General features: G+C 36.4%; 1 protein-coding gene across 6 annotated transcripts in view; it reads left to right on the top strand.

The window, feature by feature from the left end:
• Positions 1-17398, top strand: part of rapgef1b (Rap guanine nucleotide exchange factor (GEF) 1b) — a 115357-nt gene extending 97959 nt beyond the window's left edge. For all 6 annotated transcript variants that reach the window (XM_056446193.1, XM_056446191.1, XM_056446190.1 and 3 more), the window contains 14 exons: positions 1390-1476; positions 1557-1642; positions 1730-1826; positions 3799-3874; positions 4000-4088; positions 6506-6594; positions 9700-9885; positions 10246-10330; positions 10439-10533; positions 12728-12806; positions 14155-14256; positions 14342-14439; positions 15201-15329; positions 16547-17398. In XM_056446193.1, coding sequence (XP_056302168.1) covers positions 1390-1476; positions 1557-1642; positions 1730-1826; positions 3799-3874; positions 4000-4088; positions 6506-6594; positions 9700-9885; positions 10246-10330; positions 10439-10533; positions 12728-12806; positions 14155-14256; positions 14342-14439; positions 15201-15329; positions 16547-16697 — 1449 coding nt within the window. In that variant the 3' untranslated portion in view covers positions 16698-17398. The remainder of the gene's footprint in view (positions 1-1389; positions 1477-1556; positions 1643-1729; positions 1827-3798; positions 3875-3999; positions 4089-6505; positions 6595-9699; positions 9886-10245; positions 10331-10438; positions 10534-12727; positions 12807-14154; positions 14257-14341; positions 14440-15200; positions 15330-16546) is intronic.
• Positions 17399-19380: the final 1982 nt, after the last annotated feature.

The raw sequence follows: 19380 nt of genomic DNA, 5'->3' as shown, positions 1-19380 counted from the left end.
TCTATAACAGAAATCAGAAAAGCTTAGACATTTTATTTAGTTCGTATTCATATTTACAGCTATTTGTCTTATTTATTTGCTTGATTATTTATTTGTTTATATTTTCAGCTATTTGTCTTTATTTATTTGCTTGATTATTTATTTGTTTATTTTTTCAGCTATTTGTCTTTATTTATTTGCTTGATTATTTATTTGTTTATATTTTCAACTATTTGTCTTTATTTATTTGCTTTATTTATTTGTTTATATTTTCAACTATTTGTCTTTATTTATTTGCTTGATTATTTATTTGTTTATATTTTCAGCTATTTGTCTTATTTATTTGTCTTATTTATTTATTTGTTTATATTTTCAACTATTTGTCTTTATTTATTTGTCTTATTATTTATTTGTTTATATTTTCAACTATTTGTCTTTATTTATTTGCTTGATTATTTATTTGTTTATATTTTCAGCTATTTGTCTTTATTTATTTGCTTGATTATTTATTTGTTTATATTTTCAGCTATTTGTCTTATTTATTTGTCTTATTATTTATTTGTTTATATTTTCAACTATTTGTCTTTATTTATTTGTCTTATTTATTTATTTGTTTATATTTTCAACTATTTGTCTTTATTTATTTGTCTTATTTATTTATTTGTTTATATTTTCAGCTATTTGTCTTTATTTATTTACTTGATTATTTTTTTGTTTATATTTTCAACTATTTGTCTTTATTTATTTGCTTAATTATTTATTTGTTTATATTTTCAGCTATTTGTCTTATTTATTTGTCCTATTTATTTATAGGTTTATATTTTTAGCTATTTGTCTTATTCATTTATTTATATTTTATCAATTTGTCTTTGCTTAATTATTTATTAGTTTGTTTCTTTGCTTATTGATTCATATTTATATCGTCTATATTATGTTTGCTGACAAAAATATCAAATTGCAGTGAAAGCATTTGCATAAAAGCAAACAAAAAAGCATTTACGTAAGTTGAATGCAACTGGGTTTAGTTTAATTATGCATTTTTATTATTATATATTATTTATTTATTTATATTTAATCTGTCTAAAATACAAATATATTATCGATTTGTCTTATTTATTTATTTATTTATTTATTAACTTATCAGTATTAGTTAATAATAAAGCTAATATCCCCCATAATTAATGTTTACAGACCAAATTATAATAATGCAGTAAAATCATTTTCATGAAAGCAAAAAAACGAAACTAAAAACTAGTGGAATGTTAACCTTTTAGTGCATTTAGTGGCATTTTTCACACACCACTGTCATTAGTGCTTTGTATTTTACTGAATGCTGCAGGGAACTTAAACGCGTTTGATCGTGAACGTCCAATCAGCGCGTAACATTCATCTCTGCTGTTTTTCCTCTAGAGTGAAAGCATTGATGAAAGTGGTGAAGGAGAATATGTGAACCTGTACTCGTCCACACAGGCCAATGGAGAAAACACACACCGCACTGTAAGAACACACTCTTCACTGGGTTATACGTGTTTGTGTTTGTGTTGTGGTTAAACTAAGCGCGTGTTTGAACTCTTCAGGAATCTTTATCATGTGACGATGTGCTTCAAGACCACGCCCCTCACATTCCCTCGTCCAATAGCAAGGAGGCTCTGTCTAAGGAGAGGTATAATGTGTGTGTGTGTGTGTGTGTGTGTTTTTTTGTGTTTCAGGATGGTAAGAGGTTTGTAAATGTGTTTTCTCTCCCTCACAGGCCGAAGGAAGCCAGTCACGGTCACATTGATGATGTGGATGAATTATCCCTTATTGATCATAATGACATCATGAACCGCATCACACTCAAAGCAGAGGTAATGATGCTTTTAAATGCTTTAGGAAGTGTGCAAGGCTTTTAGATTCACAGAGTGATTGATTAGATTTATTCGATTCATTCATTTTTCTTCGGATTATTCCCTTATTTATCAGGGGTCACCACAGCGGAATGAACCGCCAACTATTCTGGTATATGTTTTAGACAGGGGATACCCCATACATTCTCACATTCACACACGCACTCATACACTACAGCCAATTAGTTTATTTAATTCACCTATAGCGCGTGTGTTTGGACTGTGGGGGAAACCAGAGCACCCGGAGGAAACCCACACGAACGCAGGGAGAACATGCAAACTCCACACAGAAATGCCAACTGGCCCAGCAGAGGGTCGAACCAGATACCTTCTTGCTATGTGGCGACAGTGCTAACCACTGAGTCACCGTGCCGCCCTCTGGACTTATATATTTGTTTATGAATTGCATTTATTGATGCATTTGTTTATTTATGCATGCATTTATTCGTGCATACAGACATTTCATTATGCGTGTATTAATAAAATAGTTTGCATGGATACAATTTAAAATGTCCATATTTAAAATGGGAAAACGCTACAATTTGTGTAGAATGGGTGTATCTCTTATAATACACTAATTCTACTCAAATTGTAGCGTTTTCCCATTTTAAATATGGACATTTTAAATATTGTTAGTTAGTGTGACTAGTGTTGTCAAGATACTGGAATTCGGTTGTATTCGATACTGAAATGATAAAGTCGTCCATTTCCTGCTAACATTTGAGCGCTGTTGAGCGTGTTTTTAAACAGCGCTGATTTGCCAATTTGTTCATGTGCTCAACAGAAATGACTGTGATTGGCCGTGAAGGTCATCAGTTCACCAAACTCACCGCTGCTTACTGAGTGTAACCACAGATACAGGGACACTGGAGTGTTTTTAAAGTCACGTCAATCAGCTGGTTCATTTATAAGGTGACGTACAAGTGATCTGCTGATGAATAGTGGCTTTAAAAGAATTAAATTGGTATGTGAAGGTCATCAGTTCACTGAACTCAATCACCATAATATCTGTTGAGCATGTGAACACAATGGTAAATCAGCGCTATTTAAGGATGCATTCAACAGTGCTCAAATGTTAGCAGAATATAGACGTTTTTAAATTTCAGTATCGATTAGTATCGAATTCCAGTATCGTGACGACACTAGGGGTGACCCGGCCTTAAGAGTAGAATGTTCTCGCAGAACAAAAGTTTTTTTGTAATATTGCAGACACCTAAGGCCTTTTCCACATGTACATAGGTATTTTTATGAAGGGGTTTTCCCCGCTTTCATTTTTTAAAAACCTTCGTCCACATGAATGTGCATTGTGTTGCATGTTAAGGACACTCTGAACCACTAGGTGGAGATAATGACACTTTTATGCTGGCTTCATACCAAAGCTCAAATTAGAGATCTGCGCGGGACTAAATTTTGAATCCCGCTCCTGCCCGCTCTCGCCAGGTTTTAGCCTGAACCAGACCGCTCCCGCTTATATTCAGCATTTGTTGTCTCGCAGTGCCTTATTTGCATATTCTACATTTGGTGTGTACCCAGCCATGTTGGCCAATCAGAAAGAAGAGAAAAGCCCACGTGCTGACATTCATCAGGAAAAACTCAGCTTATAGTGTCCACACGACCACACTGTACCCACACTTTTGGAAAATCTTCCCCCTGGCAGGATTTTCAGAAAGTATCGGTTTCGGTCACCTGTGGACAAACAGCGAAACCGCATAGAGAAATGTGCAGTTTTGAAAATACCTTTGTTTGTGTGCACAGGGCCTCAATCATCACTGTTCGCCTACAGTATTTGGAGGGTAATTCTGTAGTGGTAGATGCCAGACACACACACACACACACTCCGTCAGCTGGTGCAGTGCTACGATGACTGCTGGAATTCAGTGAGCTGCAGTAATAACTCTCTCTCTCTCTCTCTCTCTCTCTCCTTCTCTCTCAGAATGATGATGGTCCTGATGTGAGAGCTGGATCTGTAGACATACTGTTAGTTCACGCTACAGAAACGGACCGCAAAGGTAAACCACATCCCGCATGTTCTCTTTATTATGCATTCATGTTTGGATTGATCCACTCCTGCAGTGTTATCGTGATGAACGTTTGCTCTGTGTTTGAACTGAGTTTTTTTCTGTGTGTGTTGTAGATTTGGTGCTGTACTGCGAGGCGTTTCTCACAACCTACAGAACGTTCATAACACCCGAAGACCTCATCAAAAAGCTCCACCACAGATATCCTTTCAGCTGTAAATCTGTCTGTTTTTGCACATGGCAGAGTATTATTGTGTTGTTTTGGTTTTCTTAAAGCTCCAGTGAAATCAAAATAGCGTTTTTTAGATGTTAGTTTCAGTCTTCAAGGATATCTATAAGCTAGTGTGCTACAAAATTATATTAAATTCAACTCATGTTTATTTCTATAGCAATTTTACAATGTAGATTGTGTCAAAGCAGCTTAACATAGAAGTTCTAGTAGATTGAAACTGTGTCAGTCCAGTTTTCAGTGTTGAAGTTTAGTTCAGTGCAGTTTAATTTTCACTGCTGAAAGTCCGAACTCTAAAGAATAAATCCGTCAATGCGCAGCTCCACAAGTCCCAAACCAAGCAAGCCAGTGGCGAGGAAAAAACTTCACCAATTGACGAAACTGATGGAAAAAACCTCGATAACCAAGGCGAAACCAGGCTCTGTTGGGCACGACCATTTCTCCTCTGGCCAAACTTCCTGTGCAAAGCTGCAGTCTAGGCGCTGGAGGCTGGAGAACGCTGGACGTCCATCTAGTAGAACAGCAAGTGTGAGTGGGACACCGGCGGGTGTTCAGGCTGGCCCACGGGATCAATGCGAAGGCTCGTCTGTCACTGGGGTCTTTTAGGAATCAGTCTCATGCTCTCCACTCCTCCACCACAGCAGCTGCTCAGGATACGGCCTGGTCCAGGATTATGGATACCTTGGCATCATTTCTTCACAGGTCTTGGATCGCATCAATGGCGCTGCATAATCTCTAGGGGCCTCAGCATGAGTATCCCCAGGTGGAAATAGAGAATAAAGAAAATAGTTAGCGTAGCTGCTGTTCATAGTGTATATAAATGAGATGCAAAAATGGAGTGTTATAAATAAAAATAGCAGTTATATAAACAAACATAGAAACAAACATGTAAAGCATACGAGAGTTTCTAACACAATGTCTGGTGCATTAAGACAGGAGGACTGTGTCCTACAGGTGGTTGTCAAGCCCACTCACCTGCGTGGAGGACATACAGGTATCATACCGTTATGTGATGCACTGAGTGTATGCTTTACTAAAAAAAAGGTCTTCAATCTAGTTTTGAATTGGGAGAGTGTGTCTGAGCCTCGGACATTATCAGGAAGGCTATTCCAGAGTTTAGGAGCCATAAATGAGAGAGCTCGACCTCTTTTAATAGACTTTGCTATTCTAGGTACTACCAGAAGCCCTGAGTTTTGAGACCTTAAAGAGCGAGTTGGATTGTAGCGAGACAGAAGATTGGTTAGATAAACAGGAGCTCGATTATTTAAAGCTTTATAGGTAAGAAGCAATATTTTAAGTTCAATACGAAACTTAACAGGCAGCCAGTGTAAGGAGGATAAAATTGGGGTGATGTGATCAAATTTTCTAGACCTGGTAAGAACTCTGGCAGCTGCATTTTGTACTAGCTGAAGTTTGTTAATAGAGGATGCTGGGCAGCCAGCAAACAGTGCATTACAGTAATCCAGCCTAGAAGTCATAAAAGCATGGACTACCTTTTCTGCGTCTGAGATAGATAGCATACTTCGTAACTTAGCGATATTTCTCAGATGAAAGAAAGCAGTTTTTGTGACATGGGAGATATGATTTTTAAAAGTTAAGTTGCTGTCTAATATGACACCCAGATCTTTTATAGTAGAGCTAACGCTAACTTTGTATCCCTCTAATTGTAGGTCGAGTTGTGAGATCTGCTGTGTACATGATTTAGGCCCAATAAGTAATAATTCTGTTTTGTCTGAGTTTAAGAGAAGAAAATTGTTGGTCATCCAGTCTTTAATATTTTTAATCCACTCAGTTAGCTTAGACAGTTCAGACCTCTCATCAGGTTTAGTTGAAATATATGATTGAGTATCATCTGCATAGCAGTGAAAGCTGATCCAATGTCTTCTAATAATGTCTCCCAGGGGTAACATGCATATTGTGAACACCAAAGGGCCTAAAACTGATCCTTGAGGCACACCATACTTTACTGGGCTGACTTGTGAAAGCTGTTCATTTATATTTACAAACTGGTAACGGTCAGCTAAGTATGACTTAAACCATTGTAGAGCCTGTCCCTGGACACCTGTAGAATTCAAGCAATCTATGAGGGTATCGTGGTCAATGCTGTCAAATGCAGCACTGCGTGTCGGCATTGTCTTCATTTATTCGCAGGTCATTTATTAAATAAAGAAAATTTTACACAGCTTCTCCTACCACAGCAAATTCAGTTTTTACTGTTGATATTTGGCACCAGTTAATCAGGAAGTGCTGATTTTGTTCTCTTTGACTCGTTTGATGGAAACGCTGCTTTATTCGAACGTCTTATAAACAGTAATCCTGTTATACGCATACATTATGTGAAACATAGCTAGTGTGTGTGTGTGTGTGTTTTTTCTTAACTTCTCTGTACATATACCCGCTTCTGCCACAGTCCAGACACCTTCAAGAAGCGCGTCAGTAAAAACACATTCTTTGTCCTGGTGAGAGTCGTGGATGAACTCTGGTGAGTAAATAAACGCTTTTATAGATGAAAGCAAACTACTAATTATTACAGTCAGGCTAAGTTAAAGCTAATTGTGGTGAAAGTCTTTAAGTTTGACTGGAATACATTTTCTTTTAGATGTAAAAACTGCTGAGGGCAATATTATTAGTCCCCTTAAAAGAGATAGTACACCCCGAAATCTAAATTTTCATCATTTACTCAAACTTTTGAGTTAAAGACGAAAGAAGATATTATGAAAAATGTTGGAAACCTGTAAGCAGACTTCCATAGCGTTTGTTTTTCTTATTATGGAAGTCAATGGTTTTCAACTTTCTTCAAAATGTCTTCTTCAGTATTCAAGAGAATAAAGAAACTCATAAAGGTGAGTAAATAGAGAGTAAATGTTCATTTAGGGTGGACTGTTCCTTTAAACAGTTGTTTAATGACTTGGCTAATTAATTTAATTCACCTAGTTAAGCCTTTAAATTGCACTGTAACGGCCCATTCACACGGAGCGTCAGTGTCAATACTTCCTATTCACTTTGAATGGGTCACGTCAAGCATTGCCGAACTAAATTGTGGATCTGTCTGCGTTGCTTGCTGTAGAAGTTGGGATTTCTCAACTTTTCAAGCGCCAACGGAAGTGTCAGCCAATCAGATCGCTATATGCAAATACCCCAGCTCAGACAGTAGCCCATTGCTGACTAATTTCATTGGCTGATGCTGCTATGAGGATCGTGTCAGCCCCAAATTCAGACACACCCTCTGTCAAGCAATGACGCTGAAGCCCAGTGTGAATCATCACTGTATGTGGGTTTACTCTCACTATTCTTTGATCATTTTGACATTATTAAAGGGTCATGAAACACCAAAACACATTTTTTGAGCTGTTGACAGTTATATATGTGTCCCACTCTGCTATAAACACTATTAGGACACATATATTATGCGAAAAAGTGAACATTTTTGCGCTATTTCAAGCAAATCCGTTCTTCCGGTGTGAAACCAATTTTTGAAGCTGCGTCACGGCCATGAGATTCCTTTACGTGTATTCCAGCGTGGAGAGTGGATGTCTGTACCTGGGAGTGCATGGTGAAGTCTCTGAGTGTGCTGCATTAATTCCTGAGAAAGATTCATGTTTCAAACCAATCAGCGCACTCTATTGTGAATGAGGAGCAACTTAATTAAAATGCATGATAGCTTCGAAGACTGTTTTTACATGTTACAGTGTTCAGACGGCAGAGAAACGCCATGTTGTGTTGCCAAAACAAGTGGAAGAATCATTCGGAGACACGGGTCGTCAGTGTTGCGTTTGTTAATGTGCTGCAACGAAGGTTTTGTTTTCATTTCCCGCTATGAGAGCGCAGCTGGACTCACGTGTGGATTACAGTGCACGCGACAGAAATATGTTTGTAAGGAACATTTTTTAACCCGAGAGCTTTTCGCATCTGGAAATGATGAAATCCCGATTTGCTGCTCGTCTCCTTTTAATAAAGACGTGGCTCCAGTTGGTGTTGATTGTCCTGTCTCTACAGATTTGGTTAGTGATCGATCAGTGGTCTTTGTTTGTTTATTCAGATGGCAAAGTTAGTTTGTATCGTCAGCAGTACTCTTTCAGTGTTTAAAGACAGACCTCAGTCAAAATTATTCAGTTACTAAGTTTACAGCACGTTAATATCACTACATTATGATGGCAAGGCAAGGCAAGTTTATTTATATAGCACATTTCATACACAGTGGCAATTCAAAGTGCTTTACATAAACAGGAATAAAGGAAACAAGTATAAGTAAATAAAATAAAATAAATAAGCATAAAAGCAGATAAAATGTGTTATAAAAGAAGAGAAGAGAAAAACATAATAGTGCGATCTGTCGGACGTAGCACAGTGCTCATTCAGTAAAGGCACAGCTAAACAGATGTGTTTTCAGTCTTGATTTGAACGTGCCTAATGTTGGAGCACATCTGATCATTTCTGGAAGCTGATTCCAGCAGTGGGGGGCGCTGTTAGTAGCTGAATGCCGATTCACCCTGCTTTGACTGAACTCTTGGAATTTATACTCTATTTGATCCTAAAGATCTGAGTGATCTGTTAGGTTTGTATTCAGTGAGCATATCTATAATGTATTGAGGTCCTAGGCCATTTAGTGATTTATAGACCAGTAATAATACTTTAAAATCTATTCTGAATGTAACTGGGAGCCAGTGTAAAGACCTAAGGACAGGTGTGATGTGCTCTGATTTCCTGGTTCTGGTCAGAATTCTGGCCGCAGCGTTCTGGATGAGCTGCAACTGTCTGACTGTCTTTTTGGGAAGGCCAGTGAGGAGGCCGTTACAGTAAACCACCCTGCTGCTGATAAAAGCATGAACAAGTGGGCTAAAAAGATCCGCTGTAAATGTTGCTCTCTGAATGTAAACATGTAAACACAGCAATTACTGTTTTGTAGGATTTTCGCCGCATTTTGTGACAGGACAGTCTATACACACACGGCTTTCTGACGCTACCTACCAAGTGCATCCAAGTTACCGAGACATGCAGAGGTTTTTTTTTCTCCCATTCGCCGTGCGGTATCAAACATTCCATTAAAACTTTACTCTTCCAGCAGTTTCTCGCATCCAATATCTCGTTTGTCACGGGGGGCATGCATAAAATGTCCCTGAATGAAAGTGAAAGTGCCAAACTGCAGTTAAAGTCCTCAAATTAATAATTTGTCAAATAATTCGATTACTGATGTCCATGTAAACACAGTCACAGTCTTTCTCCCCTACGTCTGTGTGTTTGTTTTGCCTCTGTGAAAACCAGCGTGTGCCCAAACCGAAACTCACATTTTTATGCAAAACCTTCCCTCTTTCCCTCCCCTGACACTCCCACTTAAACAGAGCAGGACACGCCCACTTTCCTGACTTCTTCCAAACTAGAGGTGTGAAAACACCCTGCTGAGACAAGGGGGGTTTCGTGGCCCTTTAACATAGCAAACAAGACCAACTCTTGATAGCCATGCTAATAATGTCAGAATAATAGCCATGTGTTTACTTTTCGAGGGCTTTGGACTTTCCACTTTTGGATTTCCTTGTTTTAAAAAAATGGTTGCAGCTTAACTCTGTGTGTTTTTTATGTTATGTGTCAGTCTGGTGGAGTTGACCGAGGACATCCTGCGTCAGTTGATGGATCTGGTGTTCCGGCTGGTCTGTAATGGTGAACTGAGTCTGGCGAGAGTCCTGCGGAAAAACATCCTGGATAAAGTGGAGCAGAAGAGACTCCTGCAGCATATGCACACACTCAGACCTCTGGCGGCACTCGGCGTCTCTGCCAGGTAAAGGCCATGAACAGCGGTCAATGTGTAAAGAATAAAATACTTCCGGGAGGTTATCATTGCAGAATAAAGACTAACAGGCTTATCAGCAGCTGGACATGAAGCGCAGCACTGTTGTATAAGACTGAAGGGCTTTATTCTGCCAAAACAGCATCCTGGTTCTACTTTATCCCACTTAATACACCACTACTTGACACAAAATATAAAAATGTACACAAAACATTGTTCTGAGCCGTAATAGTTTATTAATTCTTTAAACGCACTACATGACATTAAGTAAAAATTCATCGTCATCATCAGTATAGTCATAATTAATAGTAGTATATAATTGGTGTTTAACTGCTGTCTGTTTCTCCAAAGGCCAGGAACACTACATGATTTCCGCAGTCATGAGATCGCCGATCAGCTGACGTTGCTGGACGCAGAGCTCTTTTACAAGATTGAGGTAATCCACAGGCGCTGTTTATTTCAGAGGGTTTGGGAAAAATGAAGATTTTTTAAATTTGTGTTTGTGAAAATGTTCAAGTTATCACTCTTTCTTATTTGTCTTCAGATTCCCGAGGTCCTGCTTTGGGCAAAGGAGCAGAACGAAGAGAAAAGTCCAAATCTGACGCAGTTTACAGAGCACTTTAACAACATGAGCTACTGGTGTGTCTATGCAAATTTATTGATTTATTTATTTATTTTTTTGTCTGTCAAATACTTGTTTATTTTTTCATTTAATATCTTTTATTTTGATATTTTAGCATTTAGCTAATATTGGACATTTGACTAATTTGATACTGTGAGGCAGATTAAATATCATTAAACTAAGCTAACTATATATTGCTGCTCTCTGGGCATTTGATCTTATTTTATCCTCATTTGCAAGATACTTTGGATAAAAGCATCTTCAAGATTTATAAATGTAAATGTGTTTAACTTATTTGCCTAATAAGTTGTTGAAAACGCAACCCTTTATGGCTCGTTTCCACTGAGTGGTACAGTACGATACGTTACGGGCCGGTACGGGTCACTTTAACGAGGCTTGTGTTTCCACTGCCAAAAGGATACCAATGGTACGACAGAAGGAAATGTCAGAGTAAAGCTGTACGGGTCGTTGTCAAGCACTTCTCACAAAACAGATGCTTTATACACATAAATACTTGTGTAGAAATGTTTATTACTAACTTTTCTATCAACATGATTTGATTATAACTGCAGATCAATGACAGTGCGAATAGCCTACTGTAACTAAGTGCATCATATATGAACACATACAGCCCCTTACTGTCTCTGATATGTTACCACTTACAGAAAAACTACACACAGCAGACATTTAGTGCTTATTTGGGTTAAAAAAACAACATGCAACATATAGCCCAGTCAGTGCAAAGCTCTCATATGTGTCTTTATTCTTCAGCAGCACGTGTAGCCTCTGTTAGAGAGTAATTCCATCATTCTGAGTTCATAATAGTCCAAAAGGTGATGATAATAGTTAAACATGACAGTTTGTTCATGTTTACGGTTGCTGAATCATTTGCTCCTTTATTATTTCTGGATTCTCCTTTGTTTTTTCGCGGTGCGCTCTCGCGTTTGTCCATTTCTGGAACGATCGGATGTCAAAAGCACTTCAGTAATCACGCACATGTTATTATCATCAGCTCAAGAAGTTCGTTATTTCCAATATAGACGCGCGGCAAACACACGCGAGCTCTCTGGAGACAGTGAAACCGCTCGCACTTTTAGACGGCCTCGTAAAAACAAGACACTGCAGATTTTGTTCTTTTGGGCTTTGTGGCTGTTCATCAAGACGATGACAGCTCGGGTCGACAATAGCCGCATTTCCACTATCGGGCCAGTGCGAGCCAGGGCTTTAATCGGGCCAGGCCGGGCCATAGCCCGGTAGGTTGAGAAATGAGGCCGAAATCATGTCGCGTTTCCACTGTCGGGCTAGTTGCTCGCAGCGCGTCACGCAAACACCGCCCCCAGAACGTCCCCTGAATCAAACGTCACACAACCCGTCACACAACCCGCCCACTTCAGCGGGAACAAAAAACTCAAATTATAACCACAAACACAACCTGGCATCACTACGAGAGCTGGAAGATGGAGAACACCGAAGCGGTTGCTTTTTTACTGTTTGTGGTCTGTTGGTGTAAGGCCAGACAGCGATCCCTGGATAAGGACATTCGAGTTCGGCGGCATTTACTTCGAACACAGATTTTGGCTGCAAGGCGAGTGAGTTGATCAAGCGCGATAGCAAAACAAATGTAAGGGAAGAAAGCATCTTGTCTCCTCTTTACCTGACAGGAAAACTCCGCCTTTGTACGTAACCCCGCCCCGAAGCCCCAGTTGGCCCTTCTTGGCCCAAGGTATTCGGCGGGCCGGAAAAGGCCGGACGCTGGCCCCAAGGAAGCCCCGCTTTGGCCCGATTACGCCCCGGAAGTGATAGTGGAAACGCGACTGGCCTTGGCTCGCCCTGGCTCGCTCGCTTTAGGCGCGATAGTGGAAACGCGGCTAATGGCTTGTTATTATTTGTATGTATTATTACGGTGTAATTTCTTGGCTGTGGTTTTAAAAATGACACTTCCTTTGTTTTCATTCTGGCTTGTTGCACGAGCGAGTGACGCATCTCTGTAAACCAATAATGTTCAGTTGCGTGTCTAGCTCTGCCTTTTGGTACCCTTTTGATGTGCTAGGTAACCTTGGCAAAGGGTGGTACAGTACGGTTCGCTTTTAGGTACCATTTGGCAGTGAAAATAGCCTAAACCATTCTGTATTGTACCACTTAGTGGAAACGGGCCAATATTTTCGATATTTCCCAACTCACTTTGTCTGTGTAATTCCTCCCATCCACTAGGGTGCGCTCTATAATCATCCAGCAAGAGAAAGCTCAGGACAGAGAGAAACTGCTGCTCAAATTCATCAAAATCATGAAGGTAAGTTGACTACATTAAGTCATGCCTAGATGAACATTAAACCTTTATGTAGTTCTTTTTTATTTTTCGAGTGGTTGGCTTTGTCTATGCTATGACTAAAATGTATTACTCGCTCGCCCTAAAGTTTTCAATCTATGACCACCAAACTCGTCTTGGACTTTCAGATTGCGCTGACAGTGTGCTATATATTTTCTAACTATAATATTTATGGCCTAACTAAAAATGCTAATCAAACCTCAAAAAACATCTGATTGGCTTTAGTTGACTTAAAACAACTTGATAAATTTAGAAACATGTTAGCAACGTGTTAAAACATGCTAGCAGCATTCTAAAACATGTTAGTCACATGGTAAAAAGTGCTAGCAAAGCATTAAAACATAATGGTATAGTTCTAAAACATGTTAGCCACATGCTTAAACATTAGCAACATGAAAATATAAAATAAACAAATTTACAAACAATGTGCTGTTGGTTTATTAAGACACATCAGACATGATACCATTGTTTAACATGCTAGGAGCTGGGAGGATGTGAATTTAAATGCATTAGCCATGTTAGCATGTTGCATTGTTTAAATATGTCAACAACATGTTAAAACATGCTAGCCCAGGGATGGGCAAACTCGATCCTGGAGGGCCGGTGTCCCTGCATAGTTTTGCACCAACCCTAATCAAACACACCTGCTTGTAGCTTTCTAGTGATCTTGAAGACCCTAATTAGGGTGTTCAGGTGTGTTTGATTAGTGTTGGAGCAAAACTCTGCAGGGACACCGGCCCTCGAGGATCGAGTTTGCCCATGCCTGTGCTAACATGTTAGGCACATAAGAAATGCTAACAAACATTAAAATATAATGTCAAAGTTCAAAAACGTGCTAGCCACATGCTAAAGCATGTCAGCAACATGAAAATGTAAAAAAACAAGCTATTTTCTATTGATGTATTAAAACAAATTTGCTGTGTCAGCATTGTTTAGAACCATTCGAACAATGTGTTAGAACATGTTAGCAATGCTAGCACATAGCCTCAATTTTGCAAACACCCAACAAAATTGCTAACAATGCCATTTTTAGTCCAGGAATGTGTTAAAACATATTAGCAATGCTAGCACATAGCCTCAATTTTGCAAACACCTAGCAAAATTGCTAACATTTACCTTTTTAGCCACACAGCAACATGCCTAGTCTAATTATCTCTCTGTTTGTTTAATTTTGAAAGCTTTTGTAATTACGGCTAATTCACATCTGAACCTTCAAGCTTTTAAAATTCGTCAGAATGTTGGTCAGATCTCTCTAAACTGCATTTGAGCCTTTATTTAAAGGTTTCTAACGTTTTCTCATTGTGATTTGTAGCACTTGCGTAAGCTGAATAACTTCAACTCTTACCTGGCGATTCTCTCGGCTCTGGACTCTGCACCAATCAGACGGCTGGAGTGGCAGAAACAGACATCTGAGGTCCGTCATGACCGTTGTTTAGGGAATATAGAAAGACTGTACGCTGTATTGTGTGTAATCTGTGTGTTGGTGTGTTCCTCTGCAGGGTTTGGAGGAATACTGTACTCTCATCGACAGCTCCTCTTCATTCAGAGCCTACAGAGCAGCGCTGGCGGAAGTCGAGCCTCCGTGCATACCTTACCTGTGAGTGGATAACGTGACCTTATAAAACCAGAACAAATGAGCTCAAACAATAATAATAAATACTAATAACTGAAGCAAATAAGTCCTTTTTTTTAATCAGAATGTTTTGGCATAATTTAGTCTAATTATAATTTAGTCTTAGTAAAATAAAATAAAAAAATTTATTATTGTATTAATTTATAACGTGTGTGTTTATGTATGTATGTATGTATGTATATATATATATATATATATATATATATATATATATATATATATATATATATATATATATATATATATATATATATATATGTGTGTGTGTGTGTGTGTGTGTATATATATATATGTGTGTGTATATATATATATATATATATATATATATATATATATATGTATAAATGTATGTATGTATGTATATATATATATATATATATATATATATATATATATATATATATATATATATGTGTGTGTGTGTGTGTATATATGTGTGTGTGTGTGTGTGTGTATATATATATATGTGTGTGTATATATATATATATATATATATATATATATATGTATAAATGTATGTATGTATGTATATATATATATATATATATATATATATATATATATATATATATATATATATATATATATGTGTGTGTGTGTGTGTGTGTGTGTGTGTGTGTGTGTATATATATATATATATATATATATATATATATAAATATCATCATGTGTGTGCTATATTAATCAGTTTGTTTGATTTGAGTTAATAATGTCTCTCGTTGCAGTGGTTTGATCCTGCAGGACCTGACGTTTGTTCATCTGGGAAACCCGGATTTTATCGAGGGAAAAGTGAATTTCTCCAAGCGCTGGCAGCAGTTCAACATTCTGGACAGCATGAGACGCTTCCAGCAAGTGTGAGTGATTGACTGACCTCAGATCAGCAGATTACAGTACACTCGATTCCTGGAGATTTATTATACAGCAATAAACCATGAAGAGCTGTGAGCAAATCAAACATGCGTCTTTATGAAGAGAAAACCTGTTGAGCTTTGCGAGATAATAAAAAAAAATTGAGATGCAAATTATTATGAAGTAAAATTAATGTCGAATTATATCAGTTAATATATTTATGAGAAAAGGAGGATTGAGAAGATTGAAATTGCGATACTATTATTAGATGAAACATTTATTATGACCAAAAATCAAAAACAAAGGATCTCTTATGACTGTATTAATAATAGAGATTATTATTATTAAGATAATATTGAGATATTATTATAATATTATTGATTTTAAAAAGTAATGCCCATTTCAATTATGATGAATGTGGATATTGAAAATCTGAAAAAAGCTTTAGCAATTACATTTATTTACAATTACAAAATATCATAATTATGGGAAGTAATTATTTCATAATGATAAATGTGAGATAAAGTAGTAATCATAACACAAATTAAAGTCATAAGATTAATTGACTAAAATCTGTGGACATTTTTAGCTTTTTGTTTTAATTCTGCGCATTTGTGCGGATGATTTTGACAGTATAGTAACTATAAACCTAAAACATGAAGTAAAAATAAATCTTTTTTCAAGATTTACATTCGATCTTCTTGTTTTGTAAACAAAGCAAGTATCTCATATGATATATCTATTAAAAGACAGAAAATATTACTTAATACAAAATAAAATGGTGCGTGGATCGTTTCAAAGCCGCGAAGATCAGTCAGTTCATCAGCAGAACGCTCGTATGTCAACTTATAAACAGATCTGTGCAGCTTTAAAACGCTCCAGTGTCCCTGTATCTGTTGTTACACCCAGTAAACAGCGGTGAGTTTGGTGAACTGATAACCTTCATGGCCAATCACAGTCATTTCTGTTGAGCATGTGAACACAATGGCAAATCAGGGATGTTTAAGAACACGCTGCAAAGCGCTTAAATGTTAGAGGGAAATGAATGCTTTTAAAATTTCAGTACCGATTGGTATCGAATTCCAGCATCGAGACAACCCTAATGTTTATATGAGTTTATTTACATATAAGTGAGTTTATTTAAATGTAGTATATCAGCTACCAGTTTTACCGAATAACAAATAGCTTTAATTATTAACATTCATCTCGTCTGTCTTTGCAGACACTACGACCTGAAGCGAAACGACGACATCGTCTCGTTCTTCAACGACTTCAGCGATCACCTGGCGGAGGAGGCATTATGGGAACTCTCGCTCAAGATCAAACCCCGAAACATCTCACGGCGCAGGACAGAGCGAGAAGAGAAGACCTAGAACCCCAATCTAGACCATTCACGGTGAGACCCGAACCTCCTGCAGAACCTTGGGAGCCCACACAAAGCCGTTTTCAGTTCTTTACACGATCCTGAAGGCGATTTTGCACCCGTAAACCAAGACATTGGCAGTATTTCCCCCGCAGAGCGATGACTTTAAACTCAAAAGCGGGATTTATTCAGTATAAACGTACAGATATAGACTCACGGAGGACCCGAACGCTGTGATATAAAGCTAAATCTTTCTCTGTTTGCGCGTGTGTGCATAAAGACACTCTGAGAGGATTTATTTGATATTAAAACACTGTGCCTGATGTTTATGTGTCCGCTCGGACGTAACTTTTGGCCTTGCGAAGGTCATTAAACCTACGATTCGCCCATTTAATACTGTGCAAAGCGTATGATTGGGAAACGGGCGGACATTTGTGCAATCTATCGTTTTATAAGGAATATTCAATGATCGGTTGAAAAAGAGTGCGTTTTGACTGATTTATGGACTATATGGGATATATTGATTCAAAAGTCTAAGAACGAACCAGATGTTTGGACTCATTTGGGTGTTTTTTTCGTGTCATTTTGCTATTTTGTGCGCAACCCTTATTGTAATTGTTTACTCGTCGCAATGCTTACAGCCCCTCCATCCAGAGCTGTCAAAAACATGCTATTTTTTAATAAAAAGACAGATGTGTTTTATATGTGCAACTTGCATTTTGGACTTTTTACGTGTAGCTAGAATATAGCTATGAAAAATATTAAAATGCCATTTGGAAATTGTCGATTTCGCTGGATTTATGATATATAGTTAATAGTAATATAATATATAGTAAACTACTGCTGACGTTTCTTCCAAATTTAAAATAAAAACGTCATTTTGGAGCTTTATTATTTTATTTTTTGCATAAAATGACATAAATAATTGATATTCATTATTTAACTATACAAATTTGCTCAATTTTACGTTCATAAAGTGAAACATTCCTTCATTACTTCAACATCTCACTATATTACATTGCCATCATTTTATTTTTAAATTATCAACAGTATTACATAATATTGTACTATAATTTCAGAATTATCAGCTATTTCAAATGTCAATAAAAGTCACTTTTCAACATCAAATAGGAAAGATCAAGGTCCCATAATTCAATTCAAATATTAATTAATCATGTAAATACTGTTATACTATTATAAATCATTTTTGTCATTTTATGCCAAAAAATGTAAGAAAAATAAAATAAAATCTGGATTATTTGACAAGTATTAAGTGTTTTATAACATTTATCATAATAATATTTATAATGCACTCATAAACACTATAAATACAGCCAATTTAATTATTTTAATCCCGCTTTAAGCAATGCTAGTTTGAATTTCATTCAAAAATAATAATTTTATATACCTTTTGGACAGTGCTCTATTAGAAAAAAGCAAAACAATAATAATGATGTAAAACTCAGCACATTTGTATGGTCAAAATGTATATTAATTTTTTTAATGTCATTTTATGCCAAAAAATCAAAGTTAAAATAATCTGGATTATTTGAGTATTAAGTTCAGAAGAACAGAAATGGAATCCTTTGTAACATTTAAAATTATAATATCTATAATACATTCACAGACACCATAAATACTGCCAATTTAGATTCATTTAATCCCTCTTTAAGCATTGCAAGTATGAATTTCATTAAAAAAAAAGATTTTATACAGTTAAATTTCCCCGTTTTCCATATTTTGTGATTCGTTTAGTTTTTTCTTCCGTTATGCTTTTGAATTGCATTATCGGACCTCTTTTGATGTTGAAATTTTATTGACATTTTAAAAAGCTGATAATTGTGATATATAGTATAATATTATGTAATACTTTTGATTATTTAAAGAATAAAGTTATGGCCAATTTAAACAGTAAGATGTTGAAGTAATAATAACTTAAAATTAACCAAAAAAAAAAAACAATTACAACAAAGTCAGAATTATAAGAATTATGAAATGAACCACACTATGGTCAAAACTTTCTAGTAGAAATTCTGACACATGAAATTGTCGTTAATGACATCACAAGTTTGAGATAAAAATCTTTGATTTACACAGATATTATTATGCACATTATTATAGTTTCACTTTTTTCTGAAATTGGCTGTATTTATATTGTTTATGAGTGTATTATAGATATTATCATTTTAATGTTATAAAAGATTCCATTTCTGTTCTTCTGAACTTAATATTCATCAAATAATCCAGATTGTTTTCTTTTAATGTTATTTTTTGCATAAAATGAAAAAAATAATTGCTATAAATGTTTTGACCATACAAATCTGCTAATTTTTACGTTATCATTATTATTAGTTTGCTTTTTTTCTAATAGAGCGCTCTTCAAAAGGTGTATAAAATGATTGGCGATGAGAAATTCATACTTGCATTGCTTAAAGAGGGATTAAATGAATCTAAATTGGCTGTATTTATATTGTTTATGAGTGCATTATAGATATTATCATTTTAAATGTTACAAAGGATTCCATTTCTGTTCTTCTGAACTTAATATTCATCAAATAATCCAGATGTTATTTCTTTTTATTAAATTTTTTGCATGAAATGACACAAAAATAATTGATATAAATGTTTCAACCATACAAATTAGCAAAATTTGACATGTTTAAAGCTGCAATATTATTATTTAGCTTTTTTTT

This window comes from Danio aesculapii, chromosome 21, assembly GCF_903798145.1.
Source record: "Danio aesculapii chromosome 21, fDanAes4.1, whole genome shotgun sequence".
Classification (NCBI taxonomy): domain Eukaryota; kingdom Metazoa; phylum Chordata; class Actinopteri; order Cypriniformes; family Danionidae; genus Danio; species Danio aesculapii.
Note: the sequence above shows the minus strand (reverse complement) of the source record. Positions and strands in the feature narration are given on the sequence as shown.